This window comes from Pagrus major, chromosome 17 (assembly GCF_040436345.1).
Source record: "Pagrus major chromosome 17, Pma_NU_1.0".
Classification (NCBI taxonomy): domain Eukaryota; kingdom Metazoa; phylum Chordata; class Actinopteri; order Spariformes; family Sparidae; genus Pagrus; species Pagrus major.
This window is the reverse complement of record NC_133231.1, coordinates 13,271,998-13,299,855: the sequence shown is the minus strand read 5'-3', so window position 1 is coordinate 13,299,855 and position 27,858 is coordinate 13,271,998. Positions and strand designations below refer to the sequence as shown.

At 39.7% G+C, this 27,858-nt stretch overlaps 2 protein-coding genes across 2 annotated transcripts in view; both read right to left on the bottom strand.

Annotated features, from left to right (window-relative positions):
* Positions 1 to 1,488: 1,488 nt before the first annotated feature.
* On the bottom strand, positions 1,489 to 12,603 carry LOC141012222 (secretagogin-like). The gene is made up of 11 exons (XM_073485649.1): positions 12,481 to 12,603; positions 11,958 to 12,028; positions 10,253 to 10,345; positions 7,391 to 7,480; positions 6,237 to 6,293; positions 5,881 to 5,958; positions 5,253 to 5,308; positions 4,885 to 4,930; positions 4,666 to 4,725; positions 3,132 to 3,200; positions 1,489 to 2,070 (listed from the first exon to the last, which is right to left on the bottom strand). The coding sequence occupies exons 1-11, from the start codon at positions 12,548 to 12,550 to the stop codon at positions 1,939 to 1,941; spliced, it is 822 nt and encodes a 273-aa protein (XP_073341750.1). The 5' UTR covers positions 12,551 to 12,603; the 3' UTR covers positions 1,489 to 1,938.
* Positions 12,604 to 16,160: 3,557 nt separating this feature from the next.
* The window catches only part of LOC141011447 (F-actin-uncapping protein LRRC16A-like), a 72,528-nt gene continuing 60,830 nt past the window's right edge, over positions 16,161 to 27,858 (bottom strand). The window contains exons 23-38 of the mRNA XM_073484604.1: positions 26,387 to 26,480; positions 26,119 to 26,217; positions 25,350 to 25,478; positions 25,076 to 25,207; positions 24,484 to 24,659; positions 24,252 to 24,339; positions 23,768 to 23,908; positions 22,060 to 22,126; positions 21,694 to 21,914; positions 21,382 to 21,491; positions 21,016 to 21,255; positions 20,697 to 20,907; positions 19,175 to 19,211; positions 18,728 to 18,994; positions 18,423 to 18,563; positions 16,161 to 17,044 (exon numbers count right to left, since the gene is read on the bottom strand). Of these exons, the coding sequence (XP_073340705.1) occupies positions 16,872 to 17,044; positions 18,423 to 18,563; positions 18,728 to 18,994; positions 19,175 to 19,211; positions 20,697 to 20,907; positions 21,016 to 21,255; positions 21,382 to 21,491; positions 21,694 to 21,914; positions 22,060 to 22,126; positions 23,768 to 23,908; positions 24,252 to 24,339; positions 24,484 to 24,659; positions 25,076 to 25,207; positions 25,350 to 25,478; positions 26,119 to 26,217; positions 26,387 to 26,480 (2,326 nt within the window). The 3' untranslated portion in view covers positions 16,161 to 16,871. The remainder of the gene's footprint in view (positions 17,045 to 18,422; positions 18,564 to 18,727; positions 18,995 to 19,174; positions 19,212 to 20,696; positions 20,908 to 21,015; positions 21,256 to 21,381; positions 21,492 to 21,693; positions 21,915 to 22,059; positions 22,127 to 23,767; positions 23,909 to 24,251; positions 24,340 to 24,483; positions 24,660 to 25,075; positions 25,208 to 25,349; positions 25,479 to 26,118; positions 26,218 to 26,386; positions 26,481 to 27,858) is intronic.

Below are 27,858 nucleotides of genomic sequence, written 5' to 3'. Positions count from 1 at the left end.
CAGGAAATGTTTTCCAAGAGAGGGAATACAATCAGGCAAACCAAATCCTCTCATCTTGCTGTCATGTTCTACTTACAGATAATTGAATAAAGTGCTATTCTGCAATTGAAAGAAAATATATAATTGTTTCATTAGAGTCCCAGAGAATCATCAGATAGTATTTTACTGAAATTCCCTGTAACAGTTAATTCCCCAGTGTATATGAGGCTGGTGATGTGGTGGGGAGTGAAGCTTTCAGCCCAAATGGAAAACTGTTTATTTTGTAGCAGCTGTGTAGCAGCTGTTCTGTCCACACAAATACACACTCATAAGACCTTCACTGTACAGCACAAACAGTACACACATGCAAACACTCACATAAGTTTACCTATTTGATGTATATAAACACTATGAACAGTCTCTTATTTAATGTTTGTAGTTGTTTCTCTCTGTTTAATGAACACACAGACAGAGATGGAGACTGTGTCAAACCACACACTGCAGCTTTGTGGCGACTCAAAGGGCAATCAGGTGGTCTGAGACAAAATAAAGCTCTTAGGTCCGCACCATTAACTTCCTTTTAGTGGCCGGAGGGGTTTCCATTTACTTAACTCTGTTTGTTTGCTTGTATTTAACAAATAAAGACTCGCCCTGTCAGCTCGTTGCATCTCACAGGAGAGCATTCACAGTGACCTGCGTTACACTTTATCTGCTAGAAATGAAACTGTACAAATGTTTAGACCTCAGCGCGACTAGAAAAACACTATATGTGATGCAGAATGCAGAACAGTGTTTCAATTTCTTTACTCATCTATGGTAATTTTCATCAAAATCCTACTTCATTATACTGTATGTCCCCCCCATACAAACAATACCTTCAGTGCTGGTGACTCACTACTCTTTTTAAATATGTTCTGCATTAGTGCGTTTGAAAGGTATATTTAATTAGTCACTGTATTAAGAATGTGAAATCCAGGGAACAATCCTATTGTATTATTTTTTGTATATTCCACTAAATACCATGTACAGTACAGTGTGATGGCAAGTAAATGAATACTTTTTGAAAAAAGCATTCAAAAGGCTGCCAGTGACTCATCAGTGAAGGCTAGACAGCCTTTTAGTTTTGAATCATTTGCATACAATAACATGTCTCTACAGCATTTTCTAACAGAACACCAGTTAACAGCTTGTCAACGCTCACTTACTTGCGCTACAAATAGTCGTTCATAATCACAGTTAAAACTTTAAAGAATTTGAAAACATACAATCATTTGTAATATAGAATGAGAATTTAAGGAATAAGACGAATACTAAATGCTCTTTTATGAATTTCTGTTACATCATCAGATCGAAATGTTACTTAAAAAGTACTTAAATTAATTTAATTAATGTAAAAATGTGGCTTTTAACTTTTCTGAATGTTTCAGAGAGTTTTATTTACATATATTTAAAAGAGCTTTGCATTAAAGTATTTACATGAATAAGAGAAAAGAAAATGTAATATTCTCATCACTTGTCTTCATTTTATTTATTCAACAGCACATTATATTAAAATTACAAGTGGCAGAGAAACATGCAAATGGCCAAACATTAGTAGGGGCCAATGTATTCAAGCACCACATTAAAGAATAAACCTTTATATCTAAACGAACATGTTCACCGACTAACAAACTGATTAATAAAACACAAATTAATCAATCATTTTAGGCAAAAAAACATTCACATCTCATTCTCTTTTCTTTTGTCTGACAACATGCACAGGAAACACTGTCATTTCAAGTCATACAAGATGCATAATTTCATATTGTTTTTCATCACACAGTATCAGCTTGTTTCTATCATATCCAGGATCAAATAACTCTTTATGAACATTGACCTTAAAGTAATCCCGTAATCAGACAGGTCAAAACAACATTCTACCATTATTGACAACAATTACAGATTCAGTGTTTCATTTTTCTAACTAAGCTTAGGTTTGACTCCCAGACACAGAGCCAGCTCGTTTCTCTGGATCTTTCCATCCTTGTTGACATCACAGTGACGCAGCAGAACGGCTCGCAGCTTGTCCAGCTCGGGACCAGTGATGTTGGGCTGGAGAGGACAGATGACAGAGGAAGGGGGGAGCAGGTGTAAGAGTGATGTGTAGAAGTTCTCTGACAAAGTTAACAAAATGAATTTTGCAGTGCAAACTGTGTAACATTAACCCTGTATGTCAAAGAAAAACTAGTTAAATGATAAATCATTTGCACATTAAGCACAAGGAGATTACAGCAGAGAGACTATTGAACATAGTGACTGGAGACATGCTCCCGTTAAGCTTTATTAAAGAGAGGCTTGGTGTGAGTTGATGGCATTTGTTGAGTAGAAAACTACCATTGTGACACACAACAACTACGAGAGTGGAGAAGATGTATGGAGAATGCCTGGTGAAATCAAAGGCTTATTTGCAAAGTGCAGACAAGGTAGCTATTACTAGTATTTGCGAGCACTTGAAAATAATTTAATGCGACTACTCGAATGTGGAAATGACTTAAAATCTCTAGAACATGCATAGATGCTGTATACCTGTACCTGCAACAACTGTATATTTTTGGTTAACAAAACTTATGTTGATGAAGGTTCTCAGTCATCCAGGTCATGGTAAATCTAGTTGCTGTATCGTAGGCAACTGGACTTGTTTCAGTTTCTTGAAGACGTTTCACCTCTCATCCAAGAGGCTTCTTCAGTTCTAACTAACTGGAGAGGAGTTGGCAGGCTTTTAAACCCTGTGTGGGAGTGTCCTTACAGAGTCGTTAAGGACACGTGTGAGCTGAGTTTCAGAGTCGTTAGGGCCACTTGTGTTGGGTTCATCTAGCCTTAGCAACCCACATGAAGGCCAGTTGGACCAACGACCCACAAGTGGCCCTAACGACTCTGAAACTCAGAGCTCACACGTGTTCTTAACAACTCTGTAAGGACACTCCCACACAGGGTTTAAAAGCCTGCCAACTCCTCTCCAGTTAGTTAGAACTGAAGAAGCCTCTTGGATGAGAGGTGAAACTGAAACAAGTCCAGTTGCCTACGATACAGCACCTAGAAAAACTCTAATATCTAAATGTCAGAAAGCATGTTTATAATTTTTTTTTTTTTTTTAAAAAACAGCAGCGTCTTACCCTGACTAGCCCCATCATATCTTTGATTAAACCGTCGACCTCGGGACCCTCCAGTGCTCCTGTCTTACTCTGAAGAGACAGAAAAAGAGAGAAAGGAATAATAAAGAGTCGAGAGAGAAAGAGACAACAAATGACAGAAAGGAGTGCAGATACTTCTAATTTACATCCCACTCACATTATTCAGTCATTCATTGGTTTTCTTTTTCTGGGCGTATTCATTGGTGGGGCTGGAACGCTTCCCAGAATGCAGGGATGCTTACTAGCCTGGGGTGTTTGCCAGGCATCACTGCTCAGAAATACATTTATTGCAAATATCCACCTCCAGATTACGTAGAACATGAAGCAGGATTACACCAGTGATACTTGACACTCTGCAGGAAATTTAATTGAATTAATTTAAGTGCTTGAACATGCAGCCATGGTGTAAAACATGACACTGACACGCTGCAGATCACACTGTTTCAACCATGTTGATTTTTCAGTCTGGTAAAAGTGCATCAGGCCTACCACACATTAAATATTAAAATGATGTCCATATTGTTTGTTGACCACACACTGTTAACCGTAATGCTACTTGTCTTGTGGAGAATTGCTTTATACACCGACTAATAGTTTGAGACCGGAACACTTCTAACACAGCTTCTGTGAACATTAAATTAAGTGCAGGCAGAATAAAAAGGTTTCAGATGAACCATTAGTTCATACTCAAAATAGACTAAGTCATAATCATGATTTTACAGAACAGGAGAAGCTTATCAGTGACTCCTGACTCCTATCTGGGGCTGTACTGTGAATTAGGCTGACATAGTTAACTCATCATCCCAGAGAGTGACTCGACAATGTAATGGGTGCTTTGCTTTATTATGTTTCATTACTGAGGTGACGGAGCTAATTGGATTCACTGTTGCTGTACCAAGTCCTACTCTGCACAGAGGCACACATTATGCCAATTTGAGAGTGATACTAATTGGGAATGGAAAATGTTAAGTGGCTGTGATTCCTGCCTTTACTGAAGAGCCACGATCATGGGTAAAATATAAAGAATTACATCTGTTGCTCTATGGAGAAGTGCTGGTCATTGATATTTCTTTGATATTTTAAAGATCATATCGTGTCACCATCCGATGAAAACATAACAGACATCAACTGTTTAGAAGGACCACAGGCAGTACTATGCTATAGGCTAATGCACTTGGCCTTTAAGCAGCTTTGTTAGCATCAGGGGACTGCTTTGCTAATGGGAGTTTCTAAAGGAAGTTGTTGAGGGCAATTCTTGTCTGTCCTCCTCCTCAGGCTAGCTAATGACTCAAACCTACATTACTAAAGGATTACAACACAAAAGTGTTGTAAAATAGTTCAGTATTAAGTGCAGCAGACATTAGAAATAGGATGATTATGCCTCAGAGGTTGTTCCTTAAACCAAAATACAGTACCTACAGTCCACATTTTCACATAATTTCCTACTGGACAGGCCAGTCAATTAAGAAATAGCAGTCATCATTTGCGTCCCACCCTGTTATGTTATTGTACTTACAACGTCATAATGGGCAAAGATCTTGTCAAAGTCTCTCTTTCGCTCCTCTTTGCTGCAGGCCTTAGGAAAAGAAGAAAGGAGTAAAAACAAAGTGGAGAACATGGAAGGAAAGAAAATATATTACAAAAAAAAAACAAGACAGAAAATAACTTATTAAACTGTAACATGATTCACCCTCGTGTTTTCCATCAGTCAAATAAAGAGTAAGAATGCACTTACATCCATTTGGAACTGGAGCAGGAAATTCTCTTCTAAAGCCAAGATCCTAATTGTGAAAGATATATTTATTTGACAAGTATTCAAGTTATTAAAGACAAAAATATTCCTTGATATGGGATTGGAACTTCTTTTCCTTATCAGATACAGTATAACACTTTAAATATACAGTATGCAACAGTGAATGTTCAGCCATGTTTTATTGTAAATTGCTTTAAAAATCCACGTTAGGTTGGTACATGTGTTTTTTATTTTTTGTGATATTGGCATTTGGCAAAACCTGATAAAATCTCTCTTTTATGGCTGTTAAACCATCTGTCAACAGACACATAAAGATAACTCAATGTATTGTCCTGCTCTTTGAAAAGTACCTGGCCAAGTCGTTCAAATCCAAACAGCCATCCTTGTTTTTGTCAAAGATTTTCATCTGCAAGAAAAACAGAACGTAGTGAGATGCATGAAAATATCTCAGGCGTCAGACCACCTGTGACTCTAGAGTCAACTCATCACTCGTTCTGACTTTGAGCGTGAACCAATCTCTACCAAATTGAAATCTATAATCTAAAGGAGTAGGCTATCTAAGACTCTGGGTTTTCATAAAAGTATCTCAGGGAGACGGTACATAAATACACGAGTGACACAGCTTCTTTTGACAGCTGTGACAGCACACAAAATCTCAAGAAAAAAGTATCACAAGTGAAAAGTCTCTCTGAACAACTGCTGGTTTCCTTCTACAGAACAACAGTTCAGATAGAAGCTTTTTGGCAGAATAGTTTATTGAGTCTTTTCAGTCTTCTACAGCTAACATTTGTGAAAATGAACATGGCAAAAATGTTTTGAGGACAGCTGTTTCACAAGGTCTTTCGATTTCCAGCAGGTCCTCAACCAATATTAAGAAGCAAAGGAGAAAGTCAGGGGACATAGTACAATAGTGACAAAGGCCACAGTGTGTGTGTGTGTGTGAGTTTGTATGTGTGCGTGATTGAACAGTATCACTACCATGGTGTCTGTGTACTCCTCAAGCTTGTCGGATGACACTTCCTTGTGATGCTCTTGGAACAAGTCTTTCAGGAAGGCCTAAGAGACAAAAGTTTAACACATAATAACATGATGAAACAATCAATGCTTTATTAACAGCTGATTCCAACAGAAGCTGATTATTTTATCTACCAGGAATCTCTCTTAAAAAATATATGTTGTGAGAAGCTGGGAAAGGACAACATCTTGGTGTGTGGGGGGGTTGGTCACTGTCTGCCAATGCCACCGTGGAAGGTTGCTCCTTGAGCAGAAAAGAGATGTGTAATAGGTTCTTCTATGTGAAGTGATGCACATTTTCTTTGTGTTGATAACCTTACCTTGAGCTCCTGAGCTGATATGTAGCCGCTGCAGTCGACATCATACTTCCTCCATATCTACAGCGGGCAGGGAAGGGCAAATTGATCAATGCTAACATGCAGTGTACCGCTGTTATCTACGAATCTGAATTAGTTGTCCTGTCATCATAGCTAGTAGTCCTATGTTGTGTTGTGTTTTGGTAATATGACGTTCACTATGAGAACTGGACTTCAGTGTGGAAATATCACACCAGATTAGATGCAAAATACAGATTAAGATGTTGTCGGAGTTAAAAAAGGACTGCTATGACAACTACCCGACCACAGTGAAAAGACAGCACTAGTCAAGTCCCGTTAGAATTCACAGCTTTGAGGTTGTTTGAAGACTTCCTCATACTTGCATGTGTTGCAACTCCAAATCACGAAGGCACTCTCTGTTGCTGGTCAATCTGGTTTTAATCATTAGGAAAGAAACTATAATTTTTTCTTAGAATTTATCTGTAGACCCGGGTTTATGTTAAAGGCAGAGGTGGGGACCCGTGTTACATGACTTTGACGCTGAACTTTGTCCGACATTCAAAGTTGCACAAAGAATGGTGTGTTGAGGATCTGTTGTGAGCATGTCATTACATTTGGTGAAGAGAAACTGAAAGTTTAGGACATGGGACTTCAGTGCAAATACTTGAGATTTAGTTGTGACTTGCATAAGAATGAGTACTATTTATAAACTGTACTGCCTAAATTCTTAAAGATCAAATTATGTTAGATGGTTAGTTATTGAGTGTCATTCCCAGCCCGTCAAATACTGACACGCTGGGTTGGTCGAGTTGGGAATGAGACTTGATAATCAACTGTCTTATGAATTGGACCTTTAAACTGTTTTTTAGGCTTAAGCTTTATCTTTGGTGCTCTGGTTCTTTACTGTCAAGTGAATTCATGTGGGACATATTGACATGCAACAATGGTTCTCAGTCAGATCATGACTGTCACAGTTGCTTTATGTATGATTTATAACACTGGCCCATCAGCATGGCTCTGTAGATGTTGTGATTTTACTGCTGCTGTACAACCTCTCACTGACACATTGTAGTAGACAGAATAGTTTGGTGGAGGAAGCTCGTCTCATGTCATCTTGTTTTATCTCATAGAAATGTTTTTGTAGTCTGTGACCTCACCTTAATGAAGTCAACACTGTTGTCCAGAGGTGCTTCTCTGCGGAAAACTAACAGGAAGTTCTCGTCTTCAGGGAGGATCATATTGGCCAACTGGAAAACATGTCAGAGAGCAGAGGTCAGGAAGTGAAGCAGTGATTGGATTATAAACCACACAGTCAATGATAATAACGTTCTATGAGGCCTTCCATCTCATTAAGTCTTGTTTATTTTACTGTTGGAGAGAATAACCACCAAGTTTACGGTCTGGCCTTATAATCTTGATCAGATCAGGGGTCAGTTTTTATTAGATTTTCTACGAAAGGATCCAGTGAAATTTCTGACAGTAGGATATGTGGATTATCTTAATAAACTGGATCAACTGGGGCACTGTACATGTTATATTTAAAGTAACATCATACAACTTGGCAGTGGCAAGTGAGTGCTCCATTGCAGATATCTCACAACCTGTGCAACTACTGCAGTGATACAATGAGGGATGGATTAGAATTCATGTTTTATGTTCTCCTCCGGCTCTTCCTGGCTCCGCTCCAGTTCATGTTACTCCTCTCTTGTCTGTCCTTCTTTTAATAGTATCAGCCTTCCATTAGCAGATTAAACTGGCCCCCACAATCAATCTGAATAAAAAAAGAAGATGATACTGCAACCATTTGGATCATGACACTGAACTTCTGCTCACAGTAAGAGGCGCAATGCACCAACAGTGATGCCAACTCCAGAAGAGCTGGAGTTTCACAAAAGAAAGGACAATCAGCGCACTGGAAAAAAAGTCTTGCCAATGTTCAGTGTTTCCAGACACATGTCACAGTGACTGGTTAGTTAGAAAAACATTTTTATCACAATGTCATAGAGTCTTGGCTTTTGTAGATTGCTAGAGCACCAAATTTTCACATTAGTTGTTTGAAAAATGATTTGAAAGATTATTTGTCGGTATTCCTTTCAGCACAACTAAAAAGATAGCTTTTTTTTTTAAATTTGTGAGAAACTAAGGAACAAAGACTTCAAGGTTTCCAAGAACCACATAAAAAATGCATTCAGGTAGCAGTTTCAATCTCCAGAACTTGGTCAATTCGCAGCTTACCAATGTGGAAGGTAAGTGGCCAAATTGTAGAGATTAGTTTAAGTTGATTTGTCATGCATATAGAGCAGTTGGCATTTGCGGGTGAAAGAAAATAAATATTGTGATTCAACAATATGGGAATAGTGCAAAAGAAAGTGCAATTGGTGAACATACAGTTTACATAAAGTAGCCTGCATAGTACCTCCTGTAGTACCAGCATAGTGTAACTGTCCTGACTGTGTAGACATCAATGAATGGCAGTTAAAATATGGACGACATATTGAAACCCATACTTTGTGAAATATCCACCCACTGAACTGAGTCCCTGCCAGATCCAGGACTGCTGTGTTGTTTAGAGAGAGAATGTTTCCCAACACAGGATTATTACTGTTAAATACAATAAATGCATGACATGTTGCACAGTTGCTGACCCTGCATGATGCATATCACATCAGTGCAATAGTGAGTAGGTAACTGCTGAACAAAGCACATAACGGGCCAGTCATATGATACTGTACCAGTGGTGTAACAGTCACTCATGCAGCTTTCTAACAGGATACTGTGGCTTTCTGATAGGCTTGCTAACTTCCTTTCTAATATACATAGAACAGAGAAAATTGTATGCAGAATGAGGAAGGAGCACAGAAAGGGATGCACCAACTTGTTGAACCTGATACTGCCCTTATTAGGTGGATCAAGTGTTTATGAGCAATCAATACTTAAGTATAGTACAATGCATGTTCAGTTTCTTTTTGTCAATGTAAAGGAAACTGTATTAGAAAGGAAACAGTCTGATGGGTTCATTCCCAGTCTGAAGAAGCTACTGTACAAAGAGGTTTGACCACACTGTTCCTGCATCAGCCACAGTAAATCATTGTTTCTCTGACAGGTCACTTATGGCAGATGAGTATTGATTTATTTTTCAGCTTTATGAGTAAAAACTAAAGCGTTCGGGGTCTGTGGGTGCAATACATTAAGGGATTGACCCACTCAGTGGATCATGGGTTGGTTTCTTGTACTTGATTGTTCACATGAAGCACGGCTGCAGTGCAAAGACCTGCATCAATTACACAGAGTGGAGACTGGGAAGGCACTGTCATCAAACTGTGTGCTTTATATCCCTGGGAAACAGCCACAGCCTGTTAATTTATCAGTCAAGTTTGATGTAATTTAATTTGTTAATGAACTGACTAAATTAAAAAGCCATTTGAGAATCTTTCATTAATTACTACCAATTTGTTTTGGTTTCTTGAGAGTCCTACTTTACAGTCCAAATGGATCATTAGATTATTTCCCAATTCTATTCAGAGTAAATTTTTATTTACACTAAATAGTGTTGCATTGATAGTGCATGGTGTTGTATATAGAGATTGAGTCTGGTTTGAGCACTGCTCTCCTCTGTCTGACTCTTCACTACAGGATGGCTCAGCCTGACCCACAGCAGTCTCGGAAATTAGCTTTCATTGTACTTGAATATGGTACGGGCTGTATCATAATTGTCATGGAGACATGAGATAAATAAGAGATGAAGAGGAGATGGAAGGGTGAGTGGATAGATGAGTCTGAGAGAGACAGAGTGGACAGAGGAAAGTAAAAAGATGCACCACTCGATGATGGGATGAGTGGGTTGAAGTGGAGTCTGAGCTTTTATGTATTTAAAGGTGGTTTATCTTCTCTTTGGCTGGCGTGAAACATGAAACATGCATGCAGACACAAACCCAAAAAAAGAACCTATCTTTTAATCTAAAGGAAATAATGGTAAAGGAAATAGGTGAGTGATTTAAGACATAGAACTCATGTAGTACCTCTTGAATCTGTAGTTTCCCATCAGCTGTAACATCATAGGCGGACATAAACCTTTGCTTCAGTCTCTGGACTCTCTCCTCAGTCACTTTCTCCTGGAGAGATACAACACATCAGGATTTAATCGATATTCTTGCCCCAAAGTCACTATTAATAATTCACTCTGCATGTTTAACTGGACACAGATATCATTATGATACAGCACATGGTAGTGTAAAATGAAATAAAAACAACTTCAAACAACAGATCCTGATTTTGAAGGACAAATACGCTACTGGCTGAGTCACAGTTATTTTAAGAAATGTCGCCATGGATACTCCCATTTTCTTCTCTCAAGCTCTGCTTTCTCAACCTGAGGCTAACTGTTTGTAGCTCACTCTGCATGTCCCTGGTTTGCATAGCGTTACTAATAAACAGAACAAAAGTTTAGTGCATGCTTATCTGACTTCAGAATCACATTTTCTTTTCCGGTAAAGACAAAGTTCCTCCTCAACCAGAGCTCAGTCTAAAGCTTGAAGCAACTGAGCACCAGAATATTTCCAGCCGTTGACTTCATACATTTAGGAGCTAATCTTTCAGCCTCTCTTTGTAAACCCTCAATCACTGTACTGTAACTATAGTAACCTGATGATCTGTGGGGATGAGGTCTGAATCATGGTGTCATGCAGAGCAGAGCACACAGTTTGCAGACTACAAGGTGCCTGAGCTTTGCTCATTACTGAGAGACAGGCATTTATCTTCAGCATCACCCTTTCGGCCAGATACTCGTTTGGCGCCAGCAATCTCCTGTTGCTAAGCAGAAGTTTGTACACTATTGACACTATGTACGCTGCATAACAAACTCATGTATGCGCTGGGTTTCACTGATATATTTAACTTGCAGTTAATGGGGGTCACGTCGAAGAAATCAGCATAACTGTTGCACAAGAGGACACAAAACACCATGTGGCTAATCTCACCTAATACTTCTAGAATTTAATGAGCGACTGTGCTGTGTTTTTGTAGCTTGAGATAAATACATAAAACAGAAGTTATCCTGGGGGCAAACATCCAATGGACAGACTGGCATGTGGTCTGTTTGTTTTAGTACCCCCATTGGTATCCAAGTGAGTCCGGTCGAACACTCAAACACACTAGAAAATGAACAAATAGCTCGATGTTCATTTTCACTGGTCATGGAGAAGGCTCCCTGACCAGAGCTCTTTAATTGTGTTGTGTTTAACATCATTACAGTCACCCCACCCAACCAGATAACTGCGTAGAGGTTCAGCTGCCCACACAGCACAGATCACAAATGCTGTCCAAAGCCAAACGTACTTCGTAGAGAAAGAAAAACGGTGTCTTAAATTAGATAATGAATCATTACATATGGAAATGAATTACCATTGTATGCCAACGATTGACTGCAGTGGCAAATTTGAAAATAAATTATTGCCCGTACTAACGTGCACAGAAACATATGATCAGCTAAGAAATATAGCAACTGTAAGCCTGAATCTTGAAAACATGTACATGATTTATACTGCGTTATTTTAGTATCGTCATTGATATGGCAAAGAGGTGGACAAACTACTATATCATATACATGTGTCAATATCTGAGGGAAATGATGTTGCAGTCTGTGGCTTTGTTCTCATTCAGCTGAACTGTATTGAACTGCTGTCATCACAAGCTCAGGATGAATTCATCCAAACAAAGTTGACTTACCTGTGGACCAAGTCTCTTCATCATGTGACGGAAAAATTCATCAAGCTCTTTGCCTTCAATGTAGCCATTATCTGTCAAAAAAATAAATAAATAAAAAAAACAAGTTATGTTAGTCCTTGGGTTGTACACATTGTGAAGAAAGTTTGAATTTTACAATGAATTCAACAAGTGACTTTATCACTGCCAAATTATTTTCTTACTTTCAGCTTTGACCTGCGTAAAGTCTTCCTGCTCCTTGGGGTTGTGCACATTCCCCTCCCCTTTCAGACATGCCGTATATGTGACATTTTCCCCAATATTTAAGGTTTATGGATACAGCCAATGTAGTTTTTTTTCAATCACAAGAATTTAACACAAGAATTCAAAATACTTCCCACAAACAGGACTCACAAATGTATTACCACAAATACTCCTCCCCCCCAATATCCAGTACAGGGAAGAATATATATTAAAAAGCAATGTTCTATCTGCTTTAGTTGTTTTTAGTGAGAGAAAATATGAACATGTCATTAACTGTCCTCACCATCTGCATCGAAGTGTTGCCAGATTTCCAGAAAACCAGCTGCATCCAGGTTGTCAAAGGCACTGTCCATGTTAATGAAGAAAGGTCAAGTAAGCTGTCAACTTTAACACATACAACAAAGAGGACTGACTGAAGTGACACACTATTCAGTTGTCTGCTTGGTTGACATATGCTCTTTTCTGACTTTGTGAAAAACCACACCTCCTATGTGTGTGAGTGAGACAGAGAGAGAGAGACAGAGAGGATACTGTAGCTTTGTATTTGCCACCTGGTGGCTGTATTGTACACTGCAAAGCAGATCCTCAACAAAAGTAACAAAGCCATGCAGATTTCAAAGTCTGTAAAATTATTTTAATCAATATTAATATTTGCATGAAGAAATGTCCAACACCAGCAGAATGACTCAAACATATTGATCCATGACAAAATGGAACAAACAAGACCGATAATGAGCAAACATGTCATTTATGTAGTTTTTTCCAGCTTGAGGAGAACCGTCATTGTTTTGCATCATTGCTTTTTTTTGACTCATGATGAAAGTAACATTAAATCTATTACATGTAATAACAAATTAATACATACAAAGAATTAATTTCTACATTTATGAACACAATGTACAAGTGAGAGGAAAAAACAACAAAAAGGGTCAAGACATCACCGGCCACTGTTTTTATTCCAAATAAGTTACAAACAAACCCTTAGTATAGTAGTGTACTTAGTACTAAAACAATAGAGGATTTGCTGTGTTCACATAGGCATGTGAATATATCACAGTGTGTATATTACATGTGCGTATATTACACATACATATATACACACACTCCTACATGTATGAAAGCACATATATACATACAGTACAACTCACAGCCACATCATGCAGTCACACACATACGTAGACTCAGGAGTCTAGACTCAATGCTACTGGTTATTTTCACTTTCATCACTCCGTGCACCAACAGAAATGAAGTGGATGCTCATTTTTCAGGATTGGACAGGAAATCATGACAGAAACACAGCCAGCTGCTTCTGAAATCCCCACAGAAGAGTTGAAGAAGAAGAGTGTGTCCATATAATTTCCTTGCATCAGGAAAATGGCGAAAAAAAGTGTCAACAGAATACAGCCACGTGTATTTGCTTTAAAAATATTGAAAAGTAGTGGTATCTTTTTTTTTTTTAGTGTCCTGGAATGTCTTTTAAAGAAAAGGTGATGAGTTTTAGGACTGAGACTGTGAATCAAAGCAGACATCAGAGACAGATTAACTATATACAGCAGGAACAGTGTTATTTCCGAACCATGGTTAGTGACAAAGAAGCAAAATCTTATCATGATCCTACAAAAGACATCGATAGACACCATAGGAAAAGGTGCACCAGTAAGACCTTTGGCCCTGACTTGGATTAGTCTCTTGTACAGTACAATAAAATACGAGTTGAGCCCCTTTCACACTGCGCATAAAGAAAGAGGTCTAGTGCACATTGAAAATTAATGTTGGAGCACAGTTCAGTCAGCTTTGTAGTCAAAAATAAATAATAATTCCACAGTGGTATTCATTTATAATGAAATATTAGTCAAATCTCATACACAGGTGTTAAATGCTGCGTTCATGTGACATAGGATGGGTTTACTGAAGGACAGACCTGAAGCATCCGTGTTTGTTTGCTTTTTCAAGTAAATTTAAGATAGAATTCAAGGTCAAGCTTTACATTAAGGTCCTTGTCATAAGAGTTAGTTGATAGGTAATAAAACCCTCTTAAGCTTATATAATATTATATTAACATGAGCATTAACAATAGCATCATACACATGTTCATTGTTAGATTATAAGACATTTATAAGCCCTTATAAGAAACATGTCAACATTTTATAGATGCTTAAGAACAACTAAAAACACTGTTAGGTAAAAATAATTGATTTTTACCTAACTTACCTATTATATCATTGTTAAAACTTTACTAAGCTTTTTGTCGTCGCTTTATCAAGATCAATACATACTTTGTCATGTAGTGAACCATGCCGTAACTTACAGTTAACTCTGCTTTTTGGAGCTACCTGATCTAAAGTGAGAGCAAGGTCAATAAATCCTTTATTAGGCTTTTATTAACTTTCTGAGGTGTCTATAAACTGTTAACAAGTGCTTATAAATGTCTTATAATAAGCTCTTTTATCATGTTATGATCAACACTTATATAGTCTTAAAGGAGACCTATCATGCTTTTGTTTTTTCCTGTCCCAGTGTTTTATATGGGTTTTGGCGCATGTAAAATGTCTTGAAAGTTAAAAAAGGTCAAAGCCCGCATCAACAGAAGCTCCTCTTTTCCACAGAAAACACTGCTCCTGAAACGCCTCCAAGGACCTCAATATAAAGCATTACTACTCAAATATGACATCAATGCAGCAAAACGTGATGCAACGTCCTGATGTATATTGCAATTTAGTATAACTGTAAACAATGCAGTGCTTAGGGTACAAACTGTAAATAGAGGTATGAGTTAATTTGCCTTCGTTAATGAATGATGAGATGAATGACTTTGAACGTACGATAACTTTGAGAATCCGTTAGCTGACTGTGTAGCAGTGTGAAAAGGGCATTTCATGACAGACAAAGATAATGTTGTTGTTGTGTAGCATTCAGGTCTTAGAAATGCTACATACAGAATATCCCAGAGATCCATGGGGTTAAAATACAGCTACCCTCTGTTCACATTCACTTCAGGCGCTGCATTCTCTGTTATTCGTATGTGTTCAGGTTGTATTTTAAGAAATGTCTTGTGTTGCACAGAATGAGGTGAAAGTGAGCTGAATTTGAAAGCCCTAAAGGTCAAGTCTCTAAGAGATGCTGAGTGTTTGAAGGCTGGAGTTCCCTCAGTGTCCCGCTTTTACACAAAGATCAGACTAAAGAGGTTATTGTCGAAATACAGTTAGTGACATTCTCTCCATCTGTGTTACCTTCAAGCTGTTCATCTATGACATTCCTCTTTTTGAGTCAGTTCTTTGCTTTCATTAGACCATCAGCACACCAGGGTGATATTAATAAATGTAAGTACATTATAAGGGGTGAGGATCCATCTGTCTTTAAGAGCAATTCAAAGTCTGTATGAATGACCAACAGTGGCATACCACACAGTTTAGTTTAATGCTTAATAGTCTCATTTGTTCTGAGGAGTATGAGCTAGACATGAATTTGTTTGGTTGACATCACAGAAATATGAGACTGTGTTTAGGATGGGGCTCTGTATTGCGCTTTAATAACAGACACACTCCTTTCCCCCTTAAATCACCTTAAAATGATTACTGCATTTTGAAGATATCATAAAACCTTTTTTTTTTTTCGTTAGCGATGTAACACAGAGAACAGTGTTAGTTAACAGTGCTGAAGCCTTATTGATTGGTTATCAGTGAAGTTTAAGAGCACCACAGTCCTCCCTAAGCAACACTTCATATGGTCACTCCAACTCTCTCACACAGAGACAAACTTGAGTCCAGTCGGGTGTAAAGTATCATCAATAGCTATCCTCAGAGCCCGGTGAGTCTCCTCTGAGTGACTTTTAATGTCAGCTACATCAAAATTGTATTTCGGATGTATGGTGGGCTGAGATTCTCAGCTGAACCTGTATCTTCCTGGAAATAAAAAAAAAAACTGAATTGCATAATGGATTCAGTCACCTCTGAAGTCCGGAGAAAAGTAACTTATTGAAAATAGTGTTTAGAAAAATCTATACAAATATTATTGAAGGAGATAAATGCCATTGGGTCCTGGTGTGGTCGTATGTTTGAGTTCAAGTACAGTACAGTGATCCTGGTGTTATTGTTGCATGTGTTTGGTCCCTGGGAAACGAGCTACAAGCAACAAATAGAAACAAGACGTTGGATTATTAAAGAAAGATTTTAGACGTACAGTCGTAGTTTCACAGTCTCTCTCTGTCTTTTGCACAAAAGTCTGCTGTGTCCTGAACGCATCATGTCTCTTTTTAGTGGTTAACAAACTTTAATCAGGTTTCAATGATAATCAAATCCTTCAAAGTTTTTTTTTTTTTTTTTTAAGACAAGAGATTTTCAGAGAGTATGTTTGTGAGAAGGAAGCTCTTCGGAGACTTTGCACAGTTTGGTTTACTAGGTGAAGTGATGTTACTGAAAACTGTAATGAGAGATTCCCACCCAAGTGTTAATACCAATAATTTTATCATGGACAACCAAATTAAATAAAATTTGACACTGTGTATTACCTGATACTACAGCAGGTCTTCCTGCAGACCAAACATGATTCATACTGTGTGGTCAGACAGGACCTGCAGGTAGAACCTCTAATATTAACCAAAATATATCCATCAGATTCCCCCCTTAGTTGCTTTTCTAAAAGAAAACACTTGAGGCTCATCAACATTCGTCTCACTCATATTAAAATAAAGTCTTTGTCTGCCTCCTCCCCAGAGTCTGATGACTTCTTTCCCGCTGCCTTGTCTGGATTTGGAGATTGGTCCTTGGTCCTGAAGGAGCCGTGATCCTCAGAGTTGGTACGGAGAGGGCTGGGTCGCTGAACAGAGTCTGACACAGAGCCCGTCCTCACTGAAAACAAGAGGGAGAAGATGAAAATGACAAACTAAAAAAGGAAGTGATGTAAAGCACCTCAAGCACCCACTTTATATTTGTTTATGTGTTTTAAGAAAATCACAGTATTGGGGATTCAGAGAGCAGCCCCACAAGACTGAATAACTATCCTGCAACCTAGACAAGACTCATGCAGCCAACTCCCTTGTGCTACCAGCTGTGTGTACTTATGTATCTACAGTACAGAGGAGCCTGCTGACAAAAATGGCCCGGAAAAGGCTGAGCAAATGTGCAAACGACAGCATGATTAAAGCAACGCACATTTATAGAAACAATGGATGCTACCAGGATAAAGATCCTTGGCTCAGAAGTTAGGTTTGTGGTTTCAGCATATCCCAGGAGTCTACTACTGTCAGCTCTACTTGCACTGTGGAGACAGATCTGGCTGTGTGAGACTAAGCCCTACTTTATCCAGCCAGGAAATACTGAGACCAAATTACACAAAGTTGTTAATTTTTTTAAATATGCAGATTGTTATCAGTGTGATGGACTGCTGGTCTGTTCAGAACGTTTACCCACTCTCTGCCCAATGCATGCTGGGATAGATTGAGTTAGTCGTTGAAGGGGATCCTGCTCTTTCCACCTGAGTATTCTTGATAATGTTCTTCACTATGAGTAGAGGCTATTGAAAAGTCACGTATGTATACATATGTATACTCTTAATTTACATAGAATTAGATAATATGGCACCCTAAATTTTGTGTGACACAATCATTAAATCTAATTATAAAGGAAGAAAATGTTGTCTTCTAGGTATAAGAAGTTCCCCTCTATTGGTGCCAAGGTTGTAAGATTGCACTGGCTGCAGACTGAAACTGCCCCCGCCAGCTTGTAATCTCTCTGGAACCATTCGATATTCATACGAAAAAAAACAGCACAGATTTGATTTAACTTCTACTGGGCAACAAAACAAAGAACCAAAAAAATCAAGTAGCCAGCTTCAAAATAAATTCTCATTTGCCTGAGAGCAAACGTGAATCAGATATGATGGGCACCAGAGGGAGCCACTGATAACATACAGCGAAAAAAGGAAGAGAGAGAGGGAGGGAAGGAAGGAAGACCAAAGGAGACACGAGAACGGAGACGGGCATAAAAAGATAAGCCAGCTGTCTGTTACATAATAGATAATACATGAAAGGCAGTGGGACTGAGTGAGAGGTTTGACCCGAATCTATCAGTCTGTCAATATTGTACATGCACACAGGCGACAGCTTCCACGGGAACAAGGCAAATATGAGTCGGATCCTGACAGCGACATTAAACGTCTGCAGTCTGTGTAGGGGAAATCTGCTTATTGATTCGCATTTACACAAAGGAAACAGATTTCGTGACCCACCATCCTGAGTGGTTTTGTTGGCAGAGCCTCCCGACTGCAGGCCATCTTTGTCTTTCTCAGACAGCATCCTCTTTAGTGTGGGAGTGAGAGCTGAGACCTTCGGAGACACACTGCCACTGCTGGGGGAATCTGAGCTCTCGTCTGTCGGTAAAATCAGCAGGAAACAAATATTGTCTTATTTGTCATAAAAGCTCACAAAAAATATACTTAACAATCACAATGCTGACTGCGTAATCTAAAAGCAAAATAAATAAAATATCTAATAAAAATGTCATTCAGGATGATAAAAACTGAATCAGATGTACCTATGCTCCTGCTGCTGCTGGTGGTCCTTGGCTTCTGGGCGATGGTGGGTCGGGCAGCCAGCGCGGGCTTTGCTCCCTGTGGCACAGGTGGTTTTGGACTTACTGGTCCCCCTGGGGAGCTTGATGACGACGTAGTCCTGAGCCGAGGGGCCGGATCAGGCCTGGCCTCACAACGAGGAGGGGTCTTCTCGGGAGAACCAGGGTCTGATTTATTAATCGAGCCAGTGGGAGGCCTGCTTTCTGAAATGGTGGGCTGGGTCTTGCCTGCTGATAAGTAAAAAAAAAACAAAAAAATCATCCACAATCATGTATGAACCCCGTCCCAAAACATCAAAACCAAAAATGGCAATTCATGACTAAACTTGTATCCCTGCATTTTGTGGGAAATTTATAGCTGCTCCTCTCATTTTTTTCCGCATGATTATGTCAACAGATATAGCAGCTTACCTGTTGCATTGCTGTCGGGCCTGTCGGGGCTGGAAGACTAGAGGACACACAAGGACAAAATATTGGCTCATTATATGCGTGCGTCCGGTATATTTGCTACACATTGCAGTCTATTTTACACAATTTTATACAGCATATATTCAGTGTCAAGCTTTTATTTTATTTAAGTGCAGTGCTGTAATACTGAATGTACATGTTACACTGCGAAGCAACATTTTAACAGAAGGGGGCGCCTTTGTGTTAGAAAACCCAGCTCATACACCCAAGCTTTGTATTAATAACCTCCCGCCTCGTGAATATCTCTCTCTGCATTTTACCGCCATACACACACATGCACACACACACACACACACACCTGGAAGCCAGCCAGAACAAGCAGATGGCAGGAGAGGCTTTAGTGCCACTGATACAAGGTCAGAAAAAACCCTAACGCTGCAAACACCATAAACCTCTTACCACACACACACACACGCACACACACACACACACACACACACACACACGCAAACACACACACACGCACGCACACACACGCTACTATCAACTCACATTTCACAGATGTAGTACCCAAATCACACAGTTATTGCCCTGTCATCCTGTCGTTCCCCATCAATCACACTATGATTGATTTCAAATGACAAACTCTTTTCTTTTGCTTTTGAGGAAATGAACAAGTGAGTGTAGAAAAGAGAGCAAAGGAGGTGAAGGAACAGAGGGCACTTTAAGGCCTCTAAGTGAATTTGGGAATTCAAAGTAGGTGAAATATTCCCACGATGTTCATATCCCGGGGTGAGTCATGACAGAATATTTGCATATCCGCTTTCTTTCTCATCTTCCTCCCGTCCATTAGCCGTTCATGCTTCCATTTCTTCTTCTCTGCATTTCCCTTGCTCCCTCCCCTTCCTCCTCTCACCTTGTCGTCTGGCACAAAATCAGGGTTGTTTGTGTTTTTATGTCAACATGTTGACAGGTGAAACGACTAGCCTGAAGATATACACAAGTCTCAGCATCTGTGTGTGTGTTTTAGGATGCTTCTTATTTTGAGTGCTCCCTCAGCTGGAATCCACCAGTTAGTGAGTGTTGAACAAAACAGCTCTGACAAGTGGAGACTGAACACCTACAGCACTTTGTCCCCAAAACAAAGTCAAATATGATCTTATTTAAGCACTATATCCTCTAGTCTACTTCTTTAAACCCTCTATATCTGTCTGCCATAAAACTGTCAAAAAACCTTTAACTTTATTTTGGTAGTTTATCTTTAACTGTCACCTTATTTTGACAATAGGTGTGAAAATATTCTGTTTCCCCCATGGCTTCTCTGATGTGCGCCCTCCTTCTCACTCATCTCTTGATATTTTCACATCTAACTGAATTAAGGGATTATTAATTATTAATTTAATGTGGAAAGTCAGCATCATCTCTTCAAATCTGGCACAAGACATTTGCCACATGTTGATGTCTGCCATCTGCCCCTTACTTTCCCTTGTTTCTTGTAACCTCAGTGATTACTGAACCACCTCACCTTGTATGCTCTCCTCTCCTGCTTGGCTTTCATCTCTGCCAGGAGGCCGCTACCCATCATCTGTAAACCCGGGTACCGCCTGCCTCCCTGAGGACTGCCCCTGCCGTCCGAAATGTCCCAGGGCTCGTCGATGGAGTCCGGCGTCCTGAGCTCCTCTGAGCGGTCTGAGCTGCTGCTGTAGTCTGCTGGCTGCGAGCGGCTGGAAGCATCTCTGCAGTAAAGACAGGAAATATTAGAAAATAAGCGTTCGAACGGTGCACTGGGACTGACTTTTGAACAGAACACAAAACTGAAATTGTTCAGTTTTGATTGTCCACACCTGGACTTTGTCTCAGGGGCTGGGCTCTTTACTCCCGGCTTCGGTGAGGAAGGTTCCTCAGGGATGGTGGAAGCTGCCGTCGAGGTGGAAGATGAAGCTGATGCGGTTGACTGGTTTTTCTCAGACTTATCTGATTTGTCCGATTTATCAGATTTGGAAGAACGTTTGATGAGATTGAGGAATCCTCCTTTACTCTTTTTCTTCTCTCCATCCTGAGATTCTGAGCTCTTCAGGGTACGTCTGAGAGGAGACAGAACGAGAGACGAATCGCAAGGAGGACAAGAGATTTAACATCTTTAATGTATTTGAAATGTGAGAGAAAAAAAATGTATCATGGAAAAATAAAAACAAATTTGTAACTCTTACTTTGAATCCATCTTGGTGACTTTTGTGGAAAAGAACTCGTCCACCCCCTCATCCACCCTTCCCATGAGGCCGTTCTGCTCCCCATCATGAGATGGAGCACTGTTGATTTGCTGAAAGAAGAAGTTGAAGAATGTGATAACGTGTCTGGAACATCTGATGAACAGTAGATCTGTTTCCTTACAAGTTAGTATTTGGTGTATAGTCCATTCTTGTTTCAATAATTTCCGATTTGCAAGTAAATTAAAGTATTCCTCTTTTGGGGCTAACCAGTGTCTTAAACTGTGCTTCCCCAGCCAACAAAGTTTGACTCACAGGTACTTTGCTGGAATGCTGTTTCTTGTTCCGGCGAGGTCGTAGTTTGGTGAAGTGCTGCAGCTTCTTTTCCTCCTCAGACGGCAGCTCCACCATCCCTCCTGACGGACGATGCTCCAGTTTTGGCAGCGCATGAGATGGAGTAGGTGGAGTTCGAGATGAAGCGTCCTCCACGTGGACAGGGACGTCCTCCAGGGCCTTATCCAGGTCAAACTCCATCTCTGTGGGTCGGACAGTCATTAGTATGTTTTTAATTAGGCATACATTCAATGTTCAAGTGTAATATTTGATTCTACTATAGCTCAATGTCATAAAATATAAACCAGGAAAATGTATCAAAAAACAAAACAAAAAACAACAACTTACCAAAGGCACGAGACACTGGCCGAAGCATTCTGCTGTGGATGCTCTTCCTCTTGGATTTGGGAGTCATCTGAAACAAGAGAAGATAATCAGATACAATTGATAGCAACTGTTATCACCTTATTTTAACTGCCATTTCCATCATTCAAGACTGGCTGAGCTTTCAGTTTGATAAGCCAGGTTGTTTCTTCAAAGAGAAAATATCGTGGGAGAACAAACTAACAAGCAATATTGTCAAAAATCGAGCTAACGACAAGCTAACGGTGGCTGTTGGATCCTGATTTCTTATTCGGGATTCTGTCCACAGTTTACTTGAAACCACACTAGAGATCAGCCACTCTGAGACCAAACATCACTACATTTAATCAAAACAGTCTAAACGTAATCACGACCAACAGAGGAAATCATCTTTATTGATTTTCTCTATCACACACACACACTTCTGTAAGCTAGAATAACACAGACATATTGACCTACATGTAGACAGGCACTGAGGTATCCTAAAATGTAAAGCGAGAGACTCAGGGCAGTGAGGGAACATAAAACTAATTCCACTGTCTTCATACAGTACATCGATAGTACACACAGTAGCTGCCTAACACATGTTGCATATATATATATATGTTGTACCGTGATCCACATTGACAAGGTGGTGATGAGAGGAGCAGTGCAATGCGGCTGGATGCATCAAGGAAAATAACCATTTTCAATAATCAGCATTCAACAGTGTGAAATATAATGTGGAGTGAGGAAGTGAGAGATTAATGCATCCTACTATACTGCAGCTTCTTCTACACTATCTTTAAAATAAATCACAGGGATCAATAATTTTAATACAGGAGACTCTTTGTGCTATAGAAAAAGCTACAGCACAGAGAAGTGTGTAGCAGGCAGGCACAGTGAAGAGACATGGAAAAGGGAAAGAAGACGAAAAGAAGAGTGAATTGGAAGGAGAGTGTAGAGGGACAGTCCAGAGTTACTTACACTGGTGCAGCACAGAGTCTCCATGGAGCAAAGGTGGAGAGAGAAGGAAGAAGAGAGGAAAAGAAGATTGAAGAGGAAGAAAGACAACACACAGTAAAGCCTAGTGAAGACAAACATGAAGGAGAGAGCTGAGACAGTTCATGTAAAACAGGAGAAAGTAGAGGAATATAAGATGGACAGAGGGGTAAGACACCAGAGAGACAGACAGGACCAGAGACAGAAGAACATGAAGCGTCCTGTTGACAGCCTGCATTTACTGTACATCACAGGTCACATACACCTTCATACATCCATGCTGCCTTTCTGCAACACATCTGCATACAACTGTGGTAAAAAGGAACAATTCATCATCTCAAGACCCATGAAATGTTCACAAACTAAGTTGAAACTTACACAAAAAGTTCAGTTTGCTGAACATCAAGACAGATCTTTAAATAAATACCAACGCGAATCCTCAAGGTCTGTTTTTCCCATTAAAGGGTAACATTATTCCAGGCGTAATTGTTTACATTTGTTTAATACAACCACATGTAACTTGGTGTTAAGACAGAATGAACAGGTTGCGTTTTAATTAATCAGTTTTACTTTAAATCTCACCAAGGCATAAGACACCTAGATTAAGAATCATAAAATAAAACCACTCTTCAACCCAACACTCGGTTGCAGTTTTGTTTAGACGGCTTGTGTTGATTCTTCATAAATTAGTCATGGATAGACCCAAACCTACCATGCATGTCTCTAGATCCTCCAGCCTCTCAGCCTCCAGTATCTCGGTTGATGCCCTTTTAGGAATCTTTTCCTCCGGGACGTCCAGATCCACAGACTCCTGCTGCACCAGGGGGCGACCTCGTCGCACCAGATGATCTGCCTGTTAGGACGAGAGAGGAGAGCAAACAGGGAGCAGAGTAGTTAGGGTATAGATGTGGGTGCAAGGAGGGGATGAAGGAGAAGATGGGGACAAGGAGCGTGGAGGAAAGAAGGCAGGCAGAAAAGGGGGAGCATACAAAAAGGTGAAAAGAAGAGATTTAAACTAAATGAACATGCTTATTCTACCAAAAGTGGAAAGACTGAAATTCAAAAAGGTTAAATGAAAGTTGATATAGCTGATTGAAAGGGCTCAAATTAACAACCATTGTGAATGAATGAATGAATGAATGAATGAATGAATGAATGAATGAGCCAGTAGAGAGCTGTGTTGAATTTAATCTTACCAGAGTGAGTTGGGAAGTGGAAAGAGACTCCAAAATCTCATCAACAATGCGATCAGACAGGAAGGATGCGAGACTCAGCTTCACCTCACTGACACACAGAGAAAAAGACCGTGACGGTCAGGTGACGGAGAAGACTGAGACAGGAGGTCACAGAAAGATCTCATTGAACTGTTTTTGAAATATCTACAGGCACATACACATGATACTATTCAACCCACAAACACACACAGACCTCATCTTGTTGATGATATCCACCCCAGACTGCTCCAGGAGGGTTTTGGTCACAAAGCTTTTGGGTACTACCATCTTGGAAGAGCTGGCTTTCATTAGCTCTAGACGAAGATTACTCTTCTTCATCACATGGGGGCAGAGAGACTCTGCTGCATCCACCATCGACTCCAACAGAGTCTGGAGGGAGTGGAGATAACCGAGATTATTCTGACTTGTTTCATTATAAAATCTAATATTTTATTTATTTTATTATTTTGTTTTAACCACTTTGTAACTCAGACTTTGAAAAGTGCTCAATAAATAAAGATTATTATTATTATGAAAGAAATAAGACTGTTGAAGTCCTTTTTTAGATTTTCTTGTTGGTTATCTTTCGCCGCCTGCAGGTGGTGCCTATTTTCTAATTTTCCTTCTATTTATCACAAACATTATGTAAACCACAAGTACTGAGTGTGATGTGATGTGTGCATACAATATTTTTGAGCTCCAGACAGTGTATCACTAAGATAGTTAAGTATCATTTTTGGTGGTTATGTTTCATACTTTAACCAACTAACTTCCTATCATCTCTGGAGTTAAAGTTCTGACTCTACCTGTAGCTGCTGGTCCATGACATTTGTCACCTCCCCAGCCATAGACTCCAGTTTCTCCTGGATGGGTCCCACTGACGAGCTGTTCACCTCCTCTCTGGCAGCCGATCCGAGGTGGTAGAGGTTTGGGAGCAGCTGTTGGAGACACAGAAAGGAGGACACAGGATGGGTATAGGAATCAAAGAAAGGATGTAGGAAACTACAAGACAAGTGATCTCCGAAACGTTTTTCATTTAAGTGCAGCACAGAGCCTTGTGTATAATGTGTCCCTCCTCACCGTTTTAGAGTTCCGGGCATCTTTGATGAGGCTCTCTGCTGACCTGACGTCCTCCAAGACGACGTCTGTCTCTGAGTTTCTCAGAGAGTTCAGGTGGTCCTGCACCTTCACGCAAATCCTGTCAATCATCTGGAAGATAAAAACAAACATGAAGGTCTTGATTGGGCGAGGGATTGTGCTATATTTATAAAGCACAAATTCCCAGCAATGGGCTATCTAATGAACCTTTTTAACTGGGGCATATCTAGACCGTACTCTTTAATTAATTTTCAGAGACCCAACATTGGCCCATGAGCAAACATTTGGCGACAGTGGTATAAAAAACTGCCTTTTAACAGGCAGAAACCTCAGAGAGGACCTGGACTCAAGGTGGGTGGGCATCTTCAGAGAGGGAGAGAGAGCCAGCAGATGGCAGTTATGCAACATTTATTGATGTCCACCATCATAAAACTCGACAGAGGGAGAAGCAGATAGGGAAAAGGCTGGATGTGTGTGTATGCAGGGAAAGATGTCTCTTATTATTTTTAAGTACATGGCATAGCCGGAGCTGTTGCTGTCCAGTGCTCTTGTAATGTATTTAATATTCAACAAGTTTGCAAGACAAGCAATGTTTTGTTGTTACCGTAAACAGGTTATGTGTTCAAAATGTGTCATACAGATTTATCTGAATATGTATCTCTTCTCCCAAATACACATGACCCTATGCAGAAATGTTCCTGAACATTTCTGGGATAGACTGCATGTGTGAAAGGGGCTTTTGTTTACACACCTGTTGTGTGGTTGTTGTGACGATGCCTTGCTGCAGCCGATAGGCCTGTTCCTGCAGGTATTTTCTGGTTTCATGGTTCCTGTAGAGATAACTCTCAATCTGGGGAGGGAAACACAAAACCATTGTCATGACAATAAACCAAAGTGACAATAATAACGTGAATAAGTAAGTCATGTTCAATATTCCTAAAGTTGATGCAAACAACATGTTTTCTGCACAATAAAAAAACCTGTAACACTGTGACAAGACATCTGGAGGCTCAACAAACCTTTAGCAAAGCGTCCTCCGTTTTCTCCGGGCTGGCCTTCAGAGCCTGGGAGGCATCGATGATGGGGATGGGCATGAAACGAATGGTGTAGTTCCTGATGGACACACAGCCAGAGGACATTAGGGAAGGGACAGGTGTGTATGGAGAGTAATTTCAAAAAGCATGAATAAAGGTGATGCATTTGAACAAACACATCCTGTATAGTATAATGCAATATGATGCACAGCTGAGGGTTTGTAATTTTACTCTACATCGTACAATAGTACAATAGGAGTGCAGTGGAATGCATCCACTTGTGGGCTTTCTTTTACATTCATTTATAATTTAAGAAGTCTGTTTATTGAGCCATGACATACAGAGTAATTGTAAGTCATGGTTCCGTAATTATAATAATTTATATATGTTTATATCTGGGTGTGAATCAATCATCACTGGGAAAACAAACTGTATCTGTGCATGTGTGTGTGTGTGCGTGTGTTTGTGTGTAGACAGCATTAGATATGGCCCAGCTCCTCAGCTGCTCCCACACTGGTCTATTACAGAGCAATGAAGTGGCACCATCACAGAGGTTAGTGATCTTGAAATAGAGGTCATCACACATTATTAATATTCATAGAATGATGGAGAAGAAGGGATGATACAGTAGAATGGAAATGAATGAGGGCGTTTCGAGGCAAAGGAGAGAGTAGGAGTCAGATGTTGATGGCTGTCAACCTCAAAGATGAACTGACTGGTCTTTACTCAGATATGCCTGGCTTTACAACACACACACAAGCAGCACAGCAGCCAGCGTGGTGCCATTACTAATGAAGATTTGACTTCTGTATGAACCCGTCTGGTAGATCCCCTCATTGCTTTGACTGGCATATCTCCCCACAAACATCCGCCTCCATCGCCACCGTTTTAAGAGGATTCTTCTCATTTTACAACCACAGAAAAAATTCAGTTTCCATTTTAGTAGAAACAGAATAATAACAAGGACAGCCAGAGAGAGTAAAGCGCTATCTTTTATGTGTACGGAGACATTTGTTGGAAAAAAAAAAAACATGCTCGGAACTGCTGCAACAACTCCTCTTTTGTGTTTTTTGAGTTGTTACTCTCACAGCAATGTATTTTGTCCAATCAACAATCTTAAACTCTAAGACAAAGAAAAGCAGCAAATTCTCACAATAGAGGAGCTTGGACAAAAGAATAGTCGGCAATTTAATTTTTATTAAGACGATAAATGAGTAACTGCAAGAGTCACCTTTTTAATTTTTTTTGGTAATTTTTATTTTCTATCTATTAAATCAACTAATCGACTATTTGTTTTAATTCTACTACTTTGAATATTATACAAACCAAATTTCACCATACTCTGCCTTCATCATATTTGATCTTTTAGACAATTACACTTCGAGAGAGGTCCTATATGTGTCCTTGAAATGAATAGCACGTGTCTAATCGCTGAAAAGTATTCAGACTGTAACTTT